General features: G+C 41.9%; 2 protein-coding genes across 2 annotated transcripts in view; both read right to left on the bottom strand.

The window, feature by feature from the left end:
* LOC310800770 (NACHT, LRR and PYD domains-containing protein 14-like) overlaps window positions 1–14,496 on the bottom strand; it is a 126,846-nt gene extending 112,350 nt beyond the window's left edge. The window contains exons 1-3 of the mRNA XM_083664697.1: window positions 14,452–14,496; window positions 2,908–3,048; window positions 1,754–1,873 (exon numbers count right to left, since the gene is read on the bottom strand). Coding sequence (XP_083520823.1) covers window positions 1,754–1,873; window positions 2,908–3,029 — 242 coding nt within the window. The 5' untranslated portion in view covers window positions 3,030–3,048; window positions 14,452–14,496. The remainder of the gene's footprint in view (window positions 1–1,753; window positions 1,874–2,907; window positions 3,049–14,451) is intronic.
* On the bottom strand, window positions 8,744–10,048 carry LOC310800764 (piggyBac transposable element-derived protein 4-like; the record flags this gene model as incomplete). Its single annotated transcript, XM_083664693.1, has 1 exon — window positions 8,744–10,048. One exon carries the CDS (start codon window positions 10,046–10,048, stop codon window positions 8,744–8,746), a length of 1,305 nt encoding a protein of 434 aa, XP_083520819.1.
* Window positions 14,497–17,735: the final 3,239 nt, after the last annotated feature.

Genomic DNA, 17,735 nt, shown 5'->3' with positions numbered 1-17,735 from the left:
ATCTGCAAGGAAACTCAAAAAACGTGTCAAAAAAAAAAAAAAAAAAAAAAAAAAAATTATATTAACACTTTCAGTGCCACGGCCCTTGGGCAAAAGGTTGCTTGCTGTGCCACATAGGCCGCAATGCATTTTAAAACAGTCATATAATTTTTTTAATAATTACTATGTAAACACTGAACACGCACAAATAACGATGAGACTCTCTTCTATCACCTGCAAAAAAAAGTTTATTGATCCCATTTTCCGTTCTTTAGTTATGAGCCGGAGAAGATAGCTCGATTGAACGAAAAACATACCTTTTTTTCTACGAGCTGAGATAATGAGCCTTTTGTGAAATTAAACATTTCAAGCACATCTCTGACTCTGAAGCGAATTTTCTGATGTCTGGGTCTGTCTGGGTGAAGTGTATGCTGCTCTGCTGCTCTCCGTGCTCCCCCCCCCCCCCCCCCCCCTCAACTGCACACGCCTCCTGGGTGTGTCTTATGTGTCTGGTGGCTCTCAGTCTCTGCTGAGTTTGCTGCGCACACACAGTGAATGGTGCGCGACATTCAGCTCTTTGGTTCCGCGTGTGTTTGTCAGGGGCTGGCATGCTTCCAGTTCGGAATAATAATGCTGATTATGTGAATGTGCTGTTGCAGCGTACATGGAAGTGCTCAGTTGTGACAGCGGATGCTGCTGCTGGGGGCACAGCTGGCGTTGTGCTCGTTTATGGAGGCACGTCGATGCATACGGACGGATGCGATGCGATTTCCTCATTTTGCCCAGTGACTATTTCTGTGTGTTTGGCTCCTTTTTCTCTGATCAGGAGAGTGCTGTCGCCACCTAATGGGTTTGTAAAATAGGTTATCGACCTCCAATAGCTACAATATTGTTAGAGGCGACGTAAGAAGCTTAGATCGACACCCCCCCGTCAAAAAAACAATTTGGAGTTATGACGCCATTTGGCGTCGCTGGCACTGTACGGTAAATTTCTAATGACGCCATATGGCGTCGCTGGCACTGAACGTGTTAACTGATAGACCGACAGCAATAACCGAACAACGACGTTAGCGACGGTTAATCGATTAACGGTTAACCGTTGACATCCCTAAATGAGTTGTAATTCTATTTTGTTTGATCATGATGTTGCAGATGTACTTTGGCTGAAGAGGATATCTTTAGATTTTCAGACTAAATCCTTCATCAAAACTATTGGAGAATGGGCTCCTCAATAGGCTATGGGTTTCTCATTGGCCCATGCTACACCCTTCCATCAATTTTCATGAAAATCAGTAAAACGTGAAACCAGAGCCGCTTTACACCGTCGGTAAGAATATTTCAGTGGTACAATCATCTGCTATCATTGTTTATCAGTGTTAGGATTTCCCCCGGCCATGCTGACCCATTGAGCATGCGTCTATGAGGAGACACCGCCTGAACGAATGGCTCTGGCAAAGGCAGCATGTTGAAAGGCATGTGAATCAAATGTTTATCTGCAAAGCAGGATTTAGATTTAGAGATTTGATTTTATGTTTTAATTGAGCTTCACAACAGGGTGTGTGTGACATGGGCAGATCATCGTCTGTGACAGCCTGTCACTGTCCATCGGCGGTGGTGCTGAAATGGGAACCCCCCCAGGGAGCCCTGACCCCACTTTGAGAACCACTGAACTAGGCAACAGTGAACTAATTCTACATGACAGAACAGAACATGTTCCTTCATCATCATTACTGTAGTCTTCTCAGGTAGGCTGAGAGCATAACAGTCCTCTTACTTTGTGTCTGAAGGTCCAGGTTCATTACTGAAGCTTGGAGGTGTAGGCAATGACCGGTCACTCTTCATAGACAGACAGCTGGGTACTGGAGACTCTGCTCTCTGCCTGTGGTACTGACCTCTGAAACAGACATGTGTTATACACATCATTAGTTCTAGTCAAGACAGACAACAATGCATGTGATGTTGCATATTGTAATGTATTGTGTGTTCATTAGTTAAGACCACACTGCAGGTCTTGATTAGTTTGCTTCAATGTGATGATTTCAGCACGGTGCTCCTGTTCTCTGTCATGTGTTGGTTGCAGCGTTGGGCAAGTTACTTTCAACATGTAATACTATTACTAGTTACTTTCATTTGAAAGTAATGTTACTTTACAATATTACTGTCTGTGTAGAGTAACTCATTACTTATTACACCACTTTTGCATTACTTTCACCAAAATAACTGCAGTAGCAGAATGACCTGGAACCATCCCGGAAACGAATTTAAACTGTCTTGATGTCAGTGTAAACATTCTAAATGTTATCCTTTTCCTTTGTTCTTGTCATTTATAGTGGTTATTTGCATAAAAACACACAATTTGATTAGGAAATTATTGTATTTTTATGCGCTTTGATAAAAGAAAAAAGTAACTCAATTTGTAACTCGTGTTACTTGCCAGAGTAACTGGTATAATATTACTGACATCCTATTGGTAATAAGTTATATTACTGAGTTAGTGCTAAAAGTAATATATTACACTTAATATGGTACTTTTGTAATGAGTTACCCCCAACACTGGTTGGTTGGCCTGTCTCATGTGTGCTACTGTAGTGGTTTTCAACTTTTTGTGCCCAAAGCACTCCAAAGGGCAAGCAAAAAAAAGAAAATCCTTAAAGAGGTTTCAGGGGGTCTCCAGCAAAAAGCTGAATATTATATAATTGCATAAGTCAATATATCACTGTTTTGGTCATGGGTTTCATACACTTTCTGTAATAAAACCTCTAGTTTGTGTCAGTTTAGGGGTGCCTGATGTGAAAAAGTTTGAAAACCACTGCTCTATAGAGTTCCAAAGTCACACCCTCTTCCGGGTTTGGCATCCGCACAAGAGATTTATTTTTTAATGTAATGTTATTTCACATAAGGTTTATTTTTTGGGCCAAGGCATCTTACTTTGTGTCTGAAGGTCCAGGTTCATTACTGAAGTCTTTAGACCAGTCAGTCTTAGACAGAATCAGACAGCTGGGTACTGGAGACTCTGCTCTGCCCTCCTCTTCCTCCTCACACACACTCATCTTCTGGACTTCAGTCAGTCTGAGAGAAACACACACAAGCACAAGCACAAACACACACACACACACACACACACACACATTTTAATATCTTTATTTGTGTTCACATTTAGACAAGTACAGTCATCCTTGGACACAAACAATAATAGATGTGCAAATAATGGTAAATGTCAGAATGAAAAATGTATCTAGTCTGAGTCTATGAAAAAGGAAACAGCACTTGCTCCAAATGTGGCGACTGCCAATAGACTCTTTTCACGGCAGCCATTTTGTGTCTCAAAGGCAGGATCAACACAGGTGCAACCAAAACATTAATGAGGGCCCTGGCACTGGAACACCTAAGTGGAATGGAAGTTGGAAACAATCATTAATGTTTTGGTTACACCTGTGTTTACCATGCCTTTGAGACACAAAATGACTGCTGTGAAAATGGTTGCAGAAATAGAGCAGAATTTTGCCAGTGCCTTACTGTAGCTTTTTGGGCTGTCCTGCCCTCTGCAGGCCACTTACTATAACAGCCAGCCTGTGGACATTACCTAGGCTTCCAAATATAAACAGCAGCAATTTACATTTGTACCCCAGCTGTATAATAGCATCCTTGAGCAGTTGGTACAGAAGAAGTAGAAAGTGACTTTGCTGGTTCTACATTGCAAGCAGTGGTGTATTGCAGGGTAGATGCAGATAGACAGTGTATACCCTACCCACTTATTTTTCTGCTGGCTTTGTGTTTACCCACTTCTACCAGCAGATTCCACTGGGATGCGTTGCATTACGACTGCGAGGAAGACACGGGAGCTGGTCGCAGCCTGTCTAGCGCCATGTGCAGACTACAGCAACGTTTGTCACCTGCTGTCGCCTGCTGGTAGCTTGGTGCTGCAGCTTGATTGGCTGTCTTCCTGTCTTTCCGTCTTCAATTGGTTGATTTCAAATTGGCCCCTCCTTTTGTCGTTGCCGTCCGACGCTCATCGATTTGCAAAGCATGCTGGGATACCAGGCGGCGGACGGCAGCGACGAGAGGAGGGAGCAATTTGAAATCGACCAATTGAAGATGGAATGCGTAGTCAGTGAATGCCTGTGTCCACCAGACGCAGTGCTTCGAGGTACGGTCCTGAAAGCGTTTTCGCTCTGCTCCGCTAAACGCGCCCTGTGCATTTTCACTTCCTGCTTTGAGTTGTGTCAAGCAGCACAGAGCAGACTGAGCTGGGCAGGAAATAAAACTGTCAATTTACAAAATAAAACCCATTGTATGTCAAGGGAAGGGACAGTCACAGTGAGGGGGGACCAATTTGGCCTGCTTTTAATATACAGTAATTTGTATCCCTTCCATTATTTTGGCAGCTCCTTAGGGTCAAATTAACTTAGTGAGTCTGTTTGAAATTCTTGTGTCAATGAACTAAGTTCAGTCATGTTGAGGTTATGGTAGATGGAGACAGTTGCACTGTTATACTGTTTGGCTACAGAGTGTTGCCGTACCCGGCCTAAGTCTCGTGAGAGTTGCAACGTGATGATGGAGAGGCATCACTTCAACACCAGATACCAACAACCTGCTGAAACAACTGAGTCAGAGGTGCCTTCTGCTCAAAGAGACAGATCTCACTCTATCAAAGGCTGTACCTGTACGCATCTGACAAATAAATGAACTGACTGAACAACACAGTAAAGTCCTCTCTGCACAAAGACATGTGACAGCTGTAAGCAGTGTGTCCCCTCATCCACCTGCACAACGTTCACGACTCCTTTCAGCAGATTTAACTTCCTGAAGATGCCCTTTGTCATTAGCACTGCCTCTGAACTCTTACAAAGAGCTATGGAACAAATCTGCACCAGAATCGTGGATGACATCATCATTGGTGGCAAGGGAGGTAAGGAGCATGATCTGAAGAAAGTGTTGGATCGAGCCAGACAGGTGAAGCTCAGGCTCAACCCAAAAAAGTGCAGGTTCAGGCTCAAGGAGGTGAGCTATGTCAGACACATATTCACAGACGATGGACTTAAAGCAGATCCAATACAAATCACAGCTATCAGTGAAATGTCACCTCCAGAGGACAAGACAGCTCTCCAGCACATGAATATCGATTCAATATTGATATATTGATTGTAGGGCTGTGCCGATTCACTTATCTCCCGATTCGATACTATCACGATACTTGGGTGCCGATTCGATTTATATTGCGATTCTTAAGTATTGCGATTCTACGATTATTGCGATTCGATATTACGATTTATTGCGATTTTTGTTTCTTTTTTTCTTTTCTTTTTTCAGTTTGTTTGCATTTTTACACTAGATTAGAACATGGGAAAATTGAATCATACACTTCTAGAGACTATATTATATCATGAGTAGGGCTGGGCAATATAGTTAAAAAGTATATTGATATAACATCTTTCATATCAGTCTATATCGATAATTATTGATCATTTTAATTACCTGTTTTTATTAATAAAAAAACTAGAAGAAAAAGGTTGCATTTAGCCACTTTATTTTGAACCACCTTATTTTCAAGGCACACAGGTAGGTGTCTAATTTGTCACACACACACATACATGCTCTGAGTGCAACTGCAAGCAGTAATTTACAGACATGGTGAGGTTTTACTTTGATGACAGCCTAGCGTTGGCAGCCTTCTAAAAAAACGTTTGGTAACGTGTATTTCAGGATTGTAGGGTTAACGTTAGGTGAATCAGAGGTGTGGAAAAGCCTGGGTTTTGCTTTGACTTGCTTAACTACAAATATGTCATAGGCTTATGTAGGGCTGGAGGGCGACCGCGCTGGGGACCGCGCGCCGTTGGTTGGGTGAGAAAAAGCCTTGCCTCGCTGAAAATGCGGTAGGCTACATTTCTCAGTTTTTTATCATTTTTATCAGTTTTATATACCCATCAAGACTACACCCAAGCAGAAGACATGAAGTCATAAGCTGTGTGCTCAATAGATGACACAATGAGTTATTCCTGTCCCAAAGTACAAGTAAAACCTTTCCAACAGTTCAACTTTGTCTCTGCTCACAGAAGTGAATTGAGCTGCGGGTAGGGCTGCACGATATTGGAAAAAACTGACATTGCGATATTCCCCGCCCATGCGATATATATTGCGATATGAAAAAATACAGATTTTCACCAGATTACCAGAATAGCTCTATTTGAAAGAAAATAATATTTCTAGAATGATTGGGATGATTTTGTAGAGGAGTCCATCTGATTTTGGAGGGGAAATTAGGTATTTTAATGTTTCTCAACCACTGGGCTGTGGCCTACTGGTAGGCCTCAGAGCGTCATCTATCAGGGTGCATACACATTTTGACCAATGGATTTCCATGACTTACATACATGAAAAAGTGAGTGAGTTATGACATTCTACTTTAAAATGTCACTAGCCTATACTTCACTTAGTGTAATGCAGCCTTTAAAACCAGGGAAAGACAACATGTATGCTGTATCACCATATTACCATCCAACATCTAAGACCATATAGTCTCATATCACAATATTGATATAAATTTGATATATTGCCCACCCCTAATATTGAGTGCCAGAATCTACCTCCCAATGATGCTATTTGCAGAAAAACATTAGATTTAATTGATTATAATCACTGCTTTCAACTTCTTTCGTTCTTCTAACATTTCAATAAATCAACAATGAAACGCCACTGCCACTTCACACACTTGGTCTGACCCCCCTCCAGAAACTACCAAGTGGTACGCTCCGCATTTGGGGAGTTCCGGTTTTTGAGCGCACGCAGGGCAGTACAGAGAGGATTCACATGCAGCTAGTCTGGGCACCTTCCACCCCGCTTTTTGTCATGGGGCGTAAACCACGGAACCAGAATGAACACCGGAAGGCAGTGCGCCAAAAAACATCTGTGTTGCTGTTAGCTTGATGTCTCTTCCCTCGATTAATTGTCTGATGCAAAGCTTCTGTATTGGCTTAAAAGATGTGAGATTGTGAATCCGCAATGTTTCTAAAAGAACTTCGGTACGTCCATCTTTTGTTTTGTTGTTTGCCGTTCTGATACTTGGGTCAAATTGTCAAGTTAACGTGAAAGTTGACGAGCTAGAAACGCTGCCATCCGGTCTAGGGCGGGCTCTAGGCCGGAACCAGTAGGGTGACAAAATCAATTGTGGGCGGGAGCCTGGTGACGCGAGGTTACATGCAGCCGACCGGTGACAAACAATTCATTTGTGAAAAGTAATAAATATACATTTAATTGCCCAGCTATGTCTATTGTCTTTTTATTTTCACCGACATGTTTTGTGTAAATGAGTCGCTATGTATGATTAACTCTACCGTAACGTTACTGCTATCATCTGATGCATCATCAGACTGAAGGGGAGAGACAGCCGCAGTGATAACACGGACAACTTCTCAGTAATCACTTTATAGTAGGGTCATCTGTGGCACTTCCGTGACCGTGGAGAGCGAAGGTCCGTTTCTCAATGGATTTGTCATCTAGGAGGGTTAATAAACAAATTTAGCCGGGGTGTATTTTTAAAAAAGGCGGGGAAAATATTTGAGAGACCAAAATCCAAAATGTCTGCTGTGGAAATGAACTTGCCTATTTCTGAAGAAAATGGTGAAAACGACATACCCAAACTAAAATGCTTACTGTGGCTGAACCGCTAGGGTTACAGACAACTGCCTGACCATTTCTGAAAGGTAAGACTTTGAAGTTTCTGTTCCAAGTGTCAGAATGACTCTGTGTTACTCACCCTGAGTAACACCAGCTCAAACACAGTGGTTGATTCTCGCCTAGAATAAAAAACACTTTTACAGTGTAAACAGTTACCTGTGGTTGTTGTATTTATGGCTAGAAACCCAATGGAGACATAGCCACAGGCCTTACCATATCACAACTCAAAGGGGATGAAAAAATATCAAAACATGAGTATTTGGCAGTGGTTTTAGTAGGGAGATACCTAGGCGGATTTCCAAAAAGCCATTTGGAGACTCCAAATGGACACCTGGTAACCAAATGACTTTAGAGGCATATGATATATATATATATATATATTTTTTTTCAACAATATCACATAAATTACTCATAAAAACAACTTTGTTGTATTTTAGATTTTTTTTTTTTTTTCAAATCTCTTACTTACCCAAAGCCTCTCTAAAAGTGGCCAAAAGCAATTGTGATGTCATCAGTGATGTCATAAATCCTTCCTGGCTGAGGCTATAGAAATAGAAGAATAGAGACAAACCAAATAACTTGAGTACAAATAGTTTTATTTACTCTTTGCAGGGATGTAAAGTCACGGAAAATGAAAAAGGTTACAGATGCCAGGGCAGACATAAAACCACTCAAAAATAATCATATGTTGGTATGAAAAAGCTGACTGTCACCTAGTGACTAGTTTGCATCCCTGTCTTTCAAAAAAAGCACAATTGCACAAATAAAAACGTGTACAGTATAATAAAAAAAAAGTATAGCACCAGCTAAGTAAAAAGTGTAAAAAAAAAGTCCAAAAACGAAACATAAATACTTGTAAAAGCAAGTAAAAAAGTATTGCACCAAGTAAAGAAAAATAAAATAAACTATAAAGAAAGAGCCAGTGCTCCCTGCCTCTCTATGGCTCTGGCCACTATAATTCTGGGTCTGGGCTCACAAGTGAAGGCAAGCAGACATGCGCACAGATAAAGTACAGTATTGCACAAAGTAATATTTACAACTATTTACAATTGCAGCACAGAACGCTTTGAAGCAGGCAGGCATCATTGCCTCACAGGTTATGGAGATCGTGCCAGGCATTGAAGCAATCACGCTCTGCCACGAAGCACAGCTCTACACCACAGGTCTGACAGTAGACATTAGTCATCTTGTTTTTGCAGCCCGGCATCTTGCACCTCACCCTACCCGTTGTGCCGGAAGGGAACCTGTGCTTTGGTTTGTGCGTGCCAGGCACAGGAGGGGCAGGTGTTGGAGGGGCAGCTGGAGTTAGTGTTGCACTTTCAAACAGCTCCATGACAAGTGTCTCTCGGAATGCTATCTGAGTGAGAGGTTTTTTTTTGTGTGCCTTGGCAATCTCCTTGTGCATGATGTATGCATTCACCACTGCGATGTCGACGAAGTGGTAGAAGAAAGTCCTGTACCACTTCTTTGTCTTTTGGAGCACGTGGTAGTAGCCAATCAGGGCATCAGAGAGATCCACCCCCCCCATGTGCTTATTGTAGTCCTTTACTGCAGCTGGAACAGGGATATCCATGCGTGACCACTGTTGAGCACCTCCCTTCACTCTCCTTTGGGCAGTATGTCCTCCAAAGGCTTTGTGCTTGGTAGAGCACATGAACACAACCCGTGTGTCCTTCCACTGCACAAACAGCACGTCATCATCTCTGATCCAGCGCATACTTCCTCTGGTAGCATTGTTAGGCAACGCGTTCACTGTAGTTTTGGGGAAACCAATCCTGTTTGCCCGGATAGTGCCACAAGCCAGTATCTTCTTTTGTCTGAGGAGGTCCCTAAAAAGTGTTGGGCTTGTGTAGAAGTTATCCACAAATAACGTGTAGCCTGTGCCCAACAGCTTTTCTTTTAGCAGGGTCATGACAGAGTCATAGCTGAGACCCTTGCCCTGCTGGACAGGGTTCTTTCCCTCATAGACAAAAAAGTTCCAGGTATAACCACACAGGGAGTCTGCAAGGACAAACAGTTTATACCCCCATTTGGTAGGCTTGTCCTTCATATACTGCTTGATTCCAATTCTGGCCTTTGATGCCACCATCCTCTCATCTACTGCAATGTTCTGTGATGGCTGGAAATGGCTCATGCAGGCTTCCCTAATGCTGTTGTACAGTGGCTGGATTTTGCACAACCGGTCAAAGGCTAATGTTCCTCTCTTCTTCTCATTCTCAGCATCCACCTTCGGATCACTGAGATGGAGACCAAATGTTATTTGAAGAAATCTGCTGCCTGACATGATCCTGGTGGGCAGTGGCAGGGTGTACAGTGGAGAATTCCTCCAGTAGTCCGTGAATTTTGGCAGGTTGACAAAACCCATGTATATCACAAGGGCCAGGAAGGAGTACATGTTTTGGAGACTTATCGTCTTCCATGCCCTTTTTTTCCCCTCCTGTTTCTTGCTCCTATAGGCATTTGAGTGGTTAGCAATTGTTTGCAGTGTGGAGGCAGACATGAACAGCTGAAACAGTTGCAGTACACTGTATCTTGCAGTTGTAGGAGTCTGTGGTCCAGGCGTTCTGACTGGCCTGAACTGTAGATTTGGTGGCTCCACGTCTTCCTCATCCACGTCGTGCCATCCGTCGTCAGAGCTGGTGGTTGAAGCTCTGAGCTCACTCCGGCTTTCAGTGGAGGACCTGGCTCCCCTTCCTCTCCTTGCTCTGCCCCTGCCCCTGCCCCTGCCCCCTCTTAGAGCAGCATGTGAGGAAGTGGAGACAAAAGGTGGAGCGGGGGTGGTCGGGACTGTAGGAGCAGGCTGGCTGGCTGGCTGGCTGGTGGGGACAATAGGCACAGCGGGGGAGGCCAGTGGAGGCCGACGCTTCCCATGAGGTGAGATGGTGTCTGGCACAGAAGTGGATTCATCCTCTAGTTCACTATAAAAAAACAAACGAAACATATAAACATATAAACAATGATTAGCCTTTTTTTTTGCTGCAGGGAAAGACTGCATTTTGAATAAAATCCCCCCACCCCCCTAATGCCAAGTCTCTGCACTTCCCTGCCTACCCCCACCCACATCCAGGTGAACCACTTGAATGCAAATATACACTCATTGTCTTACTCCAGTCTAGCCCAAAATACATTCATATAAAGTCAATGACTGGCTGGAAATTATTTATTTATTTGTTTATTTATGTAGCGTTATAAATCAGGGCAATGAAAATAATTACCATCAATGTGCATGTGTGGAATAAATATCCCAACATTCACTTCACATGCCATTTTCATTATTGAAAAGCAAGCAGAACATTACTCCTTTTATTCATATTGAATAATATCATAAAACATATAGGCTACTCACCGATCAAGCATAGGATCAATTCCTTCAAGGAACAGAGTTTCTTCCTCTGAGTCAACATCAGAGTCAGAGCCGGCTGATTCAGACTCCGTGAGATCAACATCACTGACTCTCGAGCAATATGCTGCTGCTTCCTCAACTGTAAATGTAGACTTGCCAAGAAAATGACTTTTCTTCTTTGATTTCGGCATTGTAAATAAAATAAAACAAATGAAAAAATCCGAAAGAGTTTCTCTTTCACTTTATCCTCTCGTTTGAGCTTGTGGTTCGTGCGCAAAAGCAGTCGGTATGCGTAAAAATGAAACGCTCTCGGCATTACGCAGGCTATAAACCCCCCTCCCCTCACCTAAACAAAGGCTTCCACCCCCTCTTTAGAAAGGGAATTTCATTCGCTACAAGACTGGTCAGTCAAATTTTAGCAATCTGCCATTGGATTCGATGTATATGACGTTTACGCAGAACATGCCCCCACATTTGTCAACATCCAACCAGAGCACGACCTGAGTTGACTGACACACTGTGTAGCCAATAGAGCCCACAGCAAATTGCGGAAGTACTAGTTTTGTTCCAGAGAGTATCTAGTTTCCAAAATAGGTCGTGATTCGTCCTTCCGCGTTTGTCTTCACGGGGAAACTAACAGGAAACCGAACAAAAACAATATCTTCTTCACGGATTTGCAAAGTAAGCAAATATGGTTTTTTGATGATTGTCGCAGTTAGGATGTGGTGGTGACTAAATGTAATAGCTAGTTTTGTTCGTTAGACCCTTAGCTTCATTTTCCATGCAAGATTTACTATGATATATCTTGGTATGGTGGTGCGACAGCGCACTGAACAGTAGTGATTCTATCTCGCCTCGGGAAAAAAAATCAGGACTCATTGTACAAATCCGTGTATAACTTTTGCTGTGTTGATCTGATCCGAAAAAGGAAGACATGGTTCGATGCGCAAGAGTCAGACGATTCGTTTGGTATATAGCATGAACAACATTGTTGAGAATTAACCACCTAATTCACCACGTTAATGACGGATGAACAGCAAAAAATGTAGAACGTAACGGTGACGTTACACTACCCGAGAACAGGTTGGTTTGACCTACAATGATGCACAATACATGGTTTCAGAGCTTATTCTGGTCAAGGAATACATATTTGGTGTTTATATAATGATTTGACTTATTTTCTACCTTCAAATCCAAGATGGCTGCCAATTTTGAGCTCTAAAAGGCAGTTTTTTCAAAATCGTCATAGAGCCTTCATATTAGGCTTGAATGACACGTCTTCTCATGATGAGTTGAATAATATACAGTATAAGTACACAGAAGTAATCTCTGAGGTCATTAAAGTCAATGTTTGTGTGTAAACAACAGTTGCTGATTTGCGGTTTCCCATTAAATAGGGTAGGCTACTGAGAATATGGTGTCCAGTTCATCCCATCACATTTTCATAATGAACCAAAAACAATTTTGCACTATAGCCTAACATAAAATAATATTCTGTATGCAAAGCTAGCAAGGTTAGTTGCTTGAGCTGAATTTAAAGGTCAACTCAAAACAAACAATGAAATTAACTTTGAAATTAAAACTGAATCCTAGGCTACTAAATTTCATCAGCACACAGTAAAGGAAACTTGTCTTTATATATAAAAAAATAAAAATAAAACTTTGTTTGAGGTTATCAACGTTATTCTTTTTATTTGCAGAAGTCATCATTGATATTTGGTGTTAGCTAACGTTAGGTAACGTTATTATTTTTAGCTAAAGTTAATGTTAATGAGGGTTTCCAACTTCCATGATTGGAATTTGGAAACCCTCATTAGTGTTTTGCTTGCACCTGTGTTTACCCTGGCTTCTCGACACAAAATGGCCCCCGTGAGAAGGGTCTATTCAATTAAGCTCTCTGTGCATGTCTGTTGTGTTGAAGCTAAGCACTAAATGAGTGAGTACAGTAGCGGGGCGTCTCTCTCCTTTGAGAGAGACTGCATTTCACTCAGTAGGCTCCTCCCCTAAAGTGAGAGTTTATCAAGCAACATGACGAGTTAATTTGCTTTTGACATCGCACCTCCTGCGATGTGACTATCGCGCATGCGCACATTGCGATGACGATGTGTAAACGATATATCGTGCAGCCCTAGCTGCGGGTGCCCCGCATTCCGTAAAGGAACGTTGCAGACGTCCGTATTTGTTGCTCACTGACGTATCTGCAGTGTGCCAGAGGAAGTGAAACCATTCTTTGGTTTCCGTGAGGAACTGGCTGTTGAAAACAACATCATGATGAAAGGCAGCAGAGCAGAGCAGTTATTCCTGTATCTCTGCACTCAGAATATCTGAAGGTGTTGCACAAAGGACACCCAGGTGTGGAATCAACAAAGAGAAGGACAAGAGAAAGTGTGTTCTGGCCTTCAGTCAATGATGATATTGAGACATTCAGCCATTCAGGCATGCAGCATCTGTAACAGCCTGAAGCCCCACCAACAAAGAGAGACACTAAAGCCACACACTTCCTGATCTGCCCTGGTCTGTTGTTGCAACACAGATATTTGAATGGAATAATCATCACTATATATATATATATATATATATATATATATATATATATATATATATATATATATATATATATATATACATATACATATGCTAGAGTGATGAGTCACAGGGCTGCCAAAAAGAATGTCACATATGAGGTGGTGGGAACATGTGCCGCCAGCAGCCGCCTACAAAATGACTATTGCCGATCTGACGTACATTTAAATGTAATAGGCCATATAAAAAATACAAAAAATAATCCAGAAAGAAAGAAAGAAAGAAAGAAAGAAAGAAAGAAAGAAAGAAAGAAAGAAAGAAAGAAAGAAAGAAAGTGTTCTCAAGTGACTGGTTGTCTGACAAATCCTCAATAAGGGAAAAAAGAAAAGAGCATGTGACTTTTGGGGGATTCAGAGCGCAGCAAACTGTCTGCCACACGCAGTGTGATCCTCATGTGTGACTGTGCATGCATTATTATTATTATTATTATTATTATTATTATTATTATTATTATTATTATTATGATTATAATACTGTTTGCTCCCGCACCCATCTTTGTCTGGTAGGATATCTGCTCAACTCGACAGCAGCCGTCTCAAACAGCCACAGTTGGCACGGTTATAGTTGCTAACAAAACAAAACCCATAGCCTGTATAGAATAAAACATTTAAATAGCCTACGCTGTAGTCTTTACTTGTTGCCTAAATTGTTCAACTTTGGTGTTTCTCTTGCCTCTGGTCGCCTAAATTACTTTCTCTTTACTTCCTGGATAATGTTACAGGCACTCCCTGAAATGACTGCAGCTACTTCCCTCAAAGTAGAAATTATGATTCATATCACACAGGAAAATACACTCAAGACATTATATAAAAGCTCTTTACTATTATATTGACTCTATTATATTCAGGTCTACTTATTATTTCAGTCCTTACCTTGTCTTTCTGTCTCTTTCCCCCGAGACTCACAGCAGGGTTGCCAGATCTGAGAGAAACATGCAAATCAAACTGAAAGTCAAGCTGCGCATACAACGTGGCTTATTCGGTGATTAATCATTTACTGCATAAAAAAGTGAATGACATGTATGGGCATTTTATGATTTATTGAGGCAGGTTATTTCTGCATTTTTAAGGCAAGTAATCTCTAAGAGCATGCTGTTGACTTTGTAAAATAAAGAGCATAGCTATTTTATGTAGCCTACATACTCAACAGTGTTCTATGTGTTCTATGTTAACATTAACCATTATAATGTGGTAGCCTATGTGTGCACGTTCTCTGCATCAGTGTCAGCAGAGCTGCTCTTCCTACTATGTGTTAAATGTTATTATTTTTAAAAGCATCTTTGTTTTATTAACACGTGCCTAACACACGCACAGTAGCTACAGCCTACATGTACATTCAATGCAATGTAATCATTCCTGTAATAGCAGAAAACCTCAATAGATTAACTTGCAAATTGACTGCATCCCACCTGCCTAATGTCCATCACAACTGAGTCCTGTAGAAAACATGACAGCTCTGTGTGTTACAGTCAAGTCTCTCTGAACTGCTTTTCAAATCTAATCAACTATTTTACTATGTATTTAAATTGCTACAGTTGTAGCTATTTCACTTTTTACTTTGATGCTGCTTTGGCAATGTGGAGAACTAAGTGTGTGTACGTGTATGTGTGTGTGTGTGTGTGTGTGTGTGTGTGTGTGTGTGTGTGTGTGTGTGTGTGTGTGTGTGTGTGTGTGTGTGTGTGTGTGTGTGTGTGCGTGTGGGCAGGGGGAGGGGGCAGAGGCATGTGGGAGTGCTTGACAGCTTTTGACAGGGGAAAAAAGCTCAAGTTCCTGGTATTCAAGCAACATGGCAACAAGACGCTGTGCATGTTTCTCACTTTCTTTGCGATCACGTGACCTAACTGAAACCTTATTTGACCTTATTTGGCTTAAAGGTACAGTGATTCACCATCCTAAGCAATGTGCATAGCACAAACACAATAATAGGCCTACACCACTACAACAACCACAACCACAACAACAACCACCACCACAACAAAACAACAACAACAACACAATAACAACAACACAACAACACAATAACAACAACAACACAATAACAACAACAACAACACAATAACAACAACACAACAACCACCACCACAACAACAACAACACACACAATAACAACAACCACCACCACAACAACACAATAACAACAACAACACAATAACAACAACACAACACAACAACAACAATCCAGCAAACAACTAGGGTTGATCCAGCAAACAACTTTTTCACATGGTGGAGCCGATGCTCAAAATTGTAAGCTGCAGTACACCCTCCCAACCACTGAGCACCGAACCGATATATCCGGCGCTGTGGAGCACCTAAAAACTTCAGCACTGGCATGTGAAAAAGTGCTCGGTATTGGAAACTACGTACTATGTGGGAGTGCCTGGGCAGCGTCATCTTGGATAACAACATTGGCTCGGAGGTAGGTACAGTTTTATATTGTTGGGCAAGTTGCTTTCAAAATGTAATATACTACATATTACTAGTTACTTTCATTTGAAAGTAATAAGTTACTTTACAATATTACTTTCTCTGTAGAGTAACTCGTTACTTATTACACTACTTTTGCATTACTTTGACCAAAACAACAGCAGCAGCAGAATGACATGGCTGCCCCGGAACCATCACGAAAAATAATTTCAACCGCCTTGAAGTCAGTGTAAACAATCCAAAATTCTAAATGTTATTATTTTCCTTTGTTATTGTCATCTGTAGTGGTTATTTGCATAAAAACACACAGTTTGATTAGGAAATGATTGTATCTTTTTTAAATATGTGCTTTGATTTAATAAAATGTAACTCAATTTGTAACTTAGTTACTTGAGAAAGTAACTGGTATAATATAACTGAAATCCTAGTTATAAGTAATAAGTTATATTACTGAGTTACTGCTAAAAGTAATATATTACATGTAATATGTTACTTTTGTAATGAGTTACCCCCAACACTGTTGATAGCGTGTAGCCTATATCGCGTGCAGCCACTTAGCTGGCGTTGCAGTGGCTGAGGAGACCACGCATCCGAGACTCTGAAGGAAGAATGACTGAAGAGTCTGGCGTTGAGGCTAAGCTCACATATGTACTCTCTGTCCTCCATCTGTCCTTCATGACTAGGCTCCTACGTGCAGACTGCAACAGGAATAAAGGCAAATTAAACTGTTGCCTTTTAATGCAACACTTTGTTCCATAGGGACTGTCCCAAATAGTGGGGAAATAATTTATTTTCACTGGCCTATAAATTCCATCCATAAGTAACATGATGACAGAATGTACAGTAGCCTATGACTGTTTTGGTCGTGGGTTTCACACACTTTCTGTAATAAAACATCTAAAAGCAGAAATCAGATGGGAAACCCTGGGACAAAATCTTATCAAATGTGGGTCTGTGGTCTAATTTGTGTCAGTTTAGGTCCTTGATGTGAAAGAGTTTGAGAACCACTGTAAGCAACTACAAAAGCACAACAAAGTGAAGAGCCTATAAAACCCCATCTCCCTTCAGACACATCCTCACATTATTCTGACTGTAGGAGATGAATGAGAAATACAACAGCAGGGTGGATATGGAGCCTTTTTGCACATGTATCACCGCAGCAGCCAATCCGTCAACAACAGGAGAGACACCTTTGAGTTGTACAGAGAGCCCACTTTCATCTGAATGTAGCTACAGGGCCCTATTCTCCCACAGGCCTTCGGCGCTAAAACGGGCCTTAACCGCAAAAAAACGTGCCTTGCGCCTGTTTTGGGACGATATCAATATGGCTTTACGCTGCCAAATGCGCTTTAGGCCGAATGGGCGTGGCGCAGTCCCAGAATGGGCCTGAGTGGGCGTGTCGGCGTTAAATCTCGGCGTACTGCTATCTTCCCACCTGGCGTAAATTTAGCGCTTTGCGCTTTTGAAAAGCAGGCCTATTCAGAGTGCGCCAGTTGCGCGGAGCGCTCCCCTCTGGCTCTCTCCCTCCCCTCTGGCTCTCTCCTCTGTCACCCTTCTCTGTGTCACTCTCTCCCTCTCTCCTCAGTCTGACAGGCACAATACGACTGTCTCTCTCTGACTCCCTCGCTCAGACAGACACAACACACGTCCTATAGGAAATAGCAGTTGTAAGTTCACTGCCTGTGAATGTCCCAGCATGCAATTGGGTACTCCATTTCGCTACTAAATAGCAA

The sequence above is a fragment of the Poromitra crassiceps genome (genome assembly GCF_964638095.1).
Source record: "Poromitra crassiceps genome assembly, contig: HAP1_SCAFFOLD_60, whole genome shotgun sequence".
In the NCBI taxonomy this organism is placed as follows: domain Eukaryota; kingdom Metazoa; phylum Chordata; class Actinopteri; order Beryciformes; family Melamphaidae; genus Poromitra; species Poromitra crassiceps.
The sequence above is the reverse complement of the archived record's forward strand: the minus strand, read 5'-3'. Positions and strand labels throughout refer to the sequence as shown.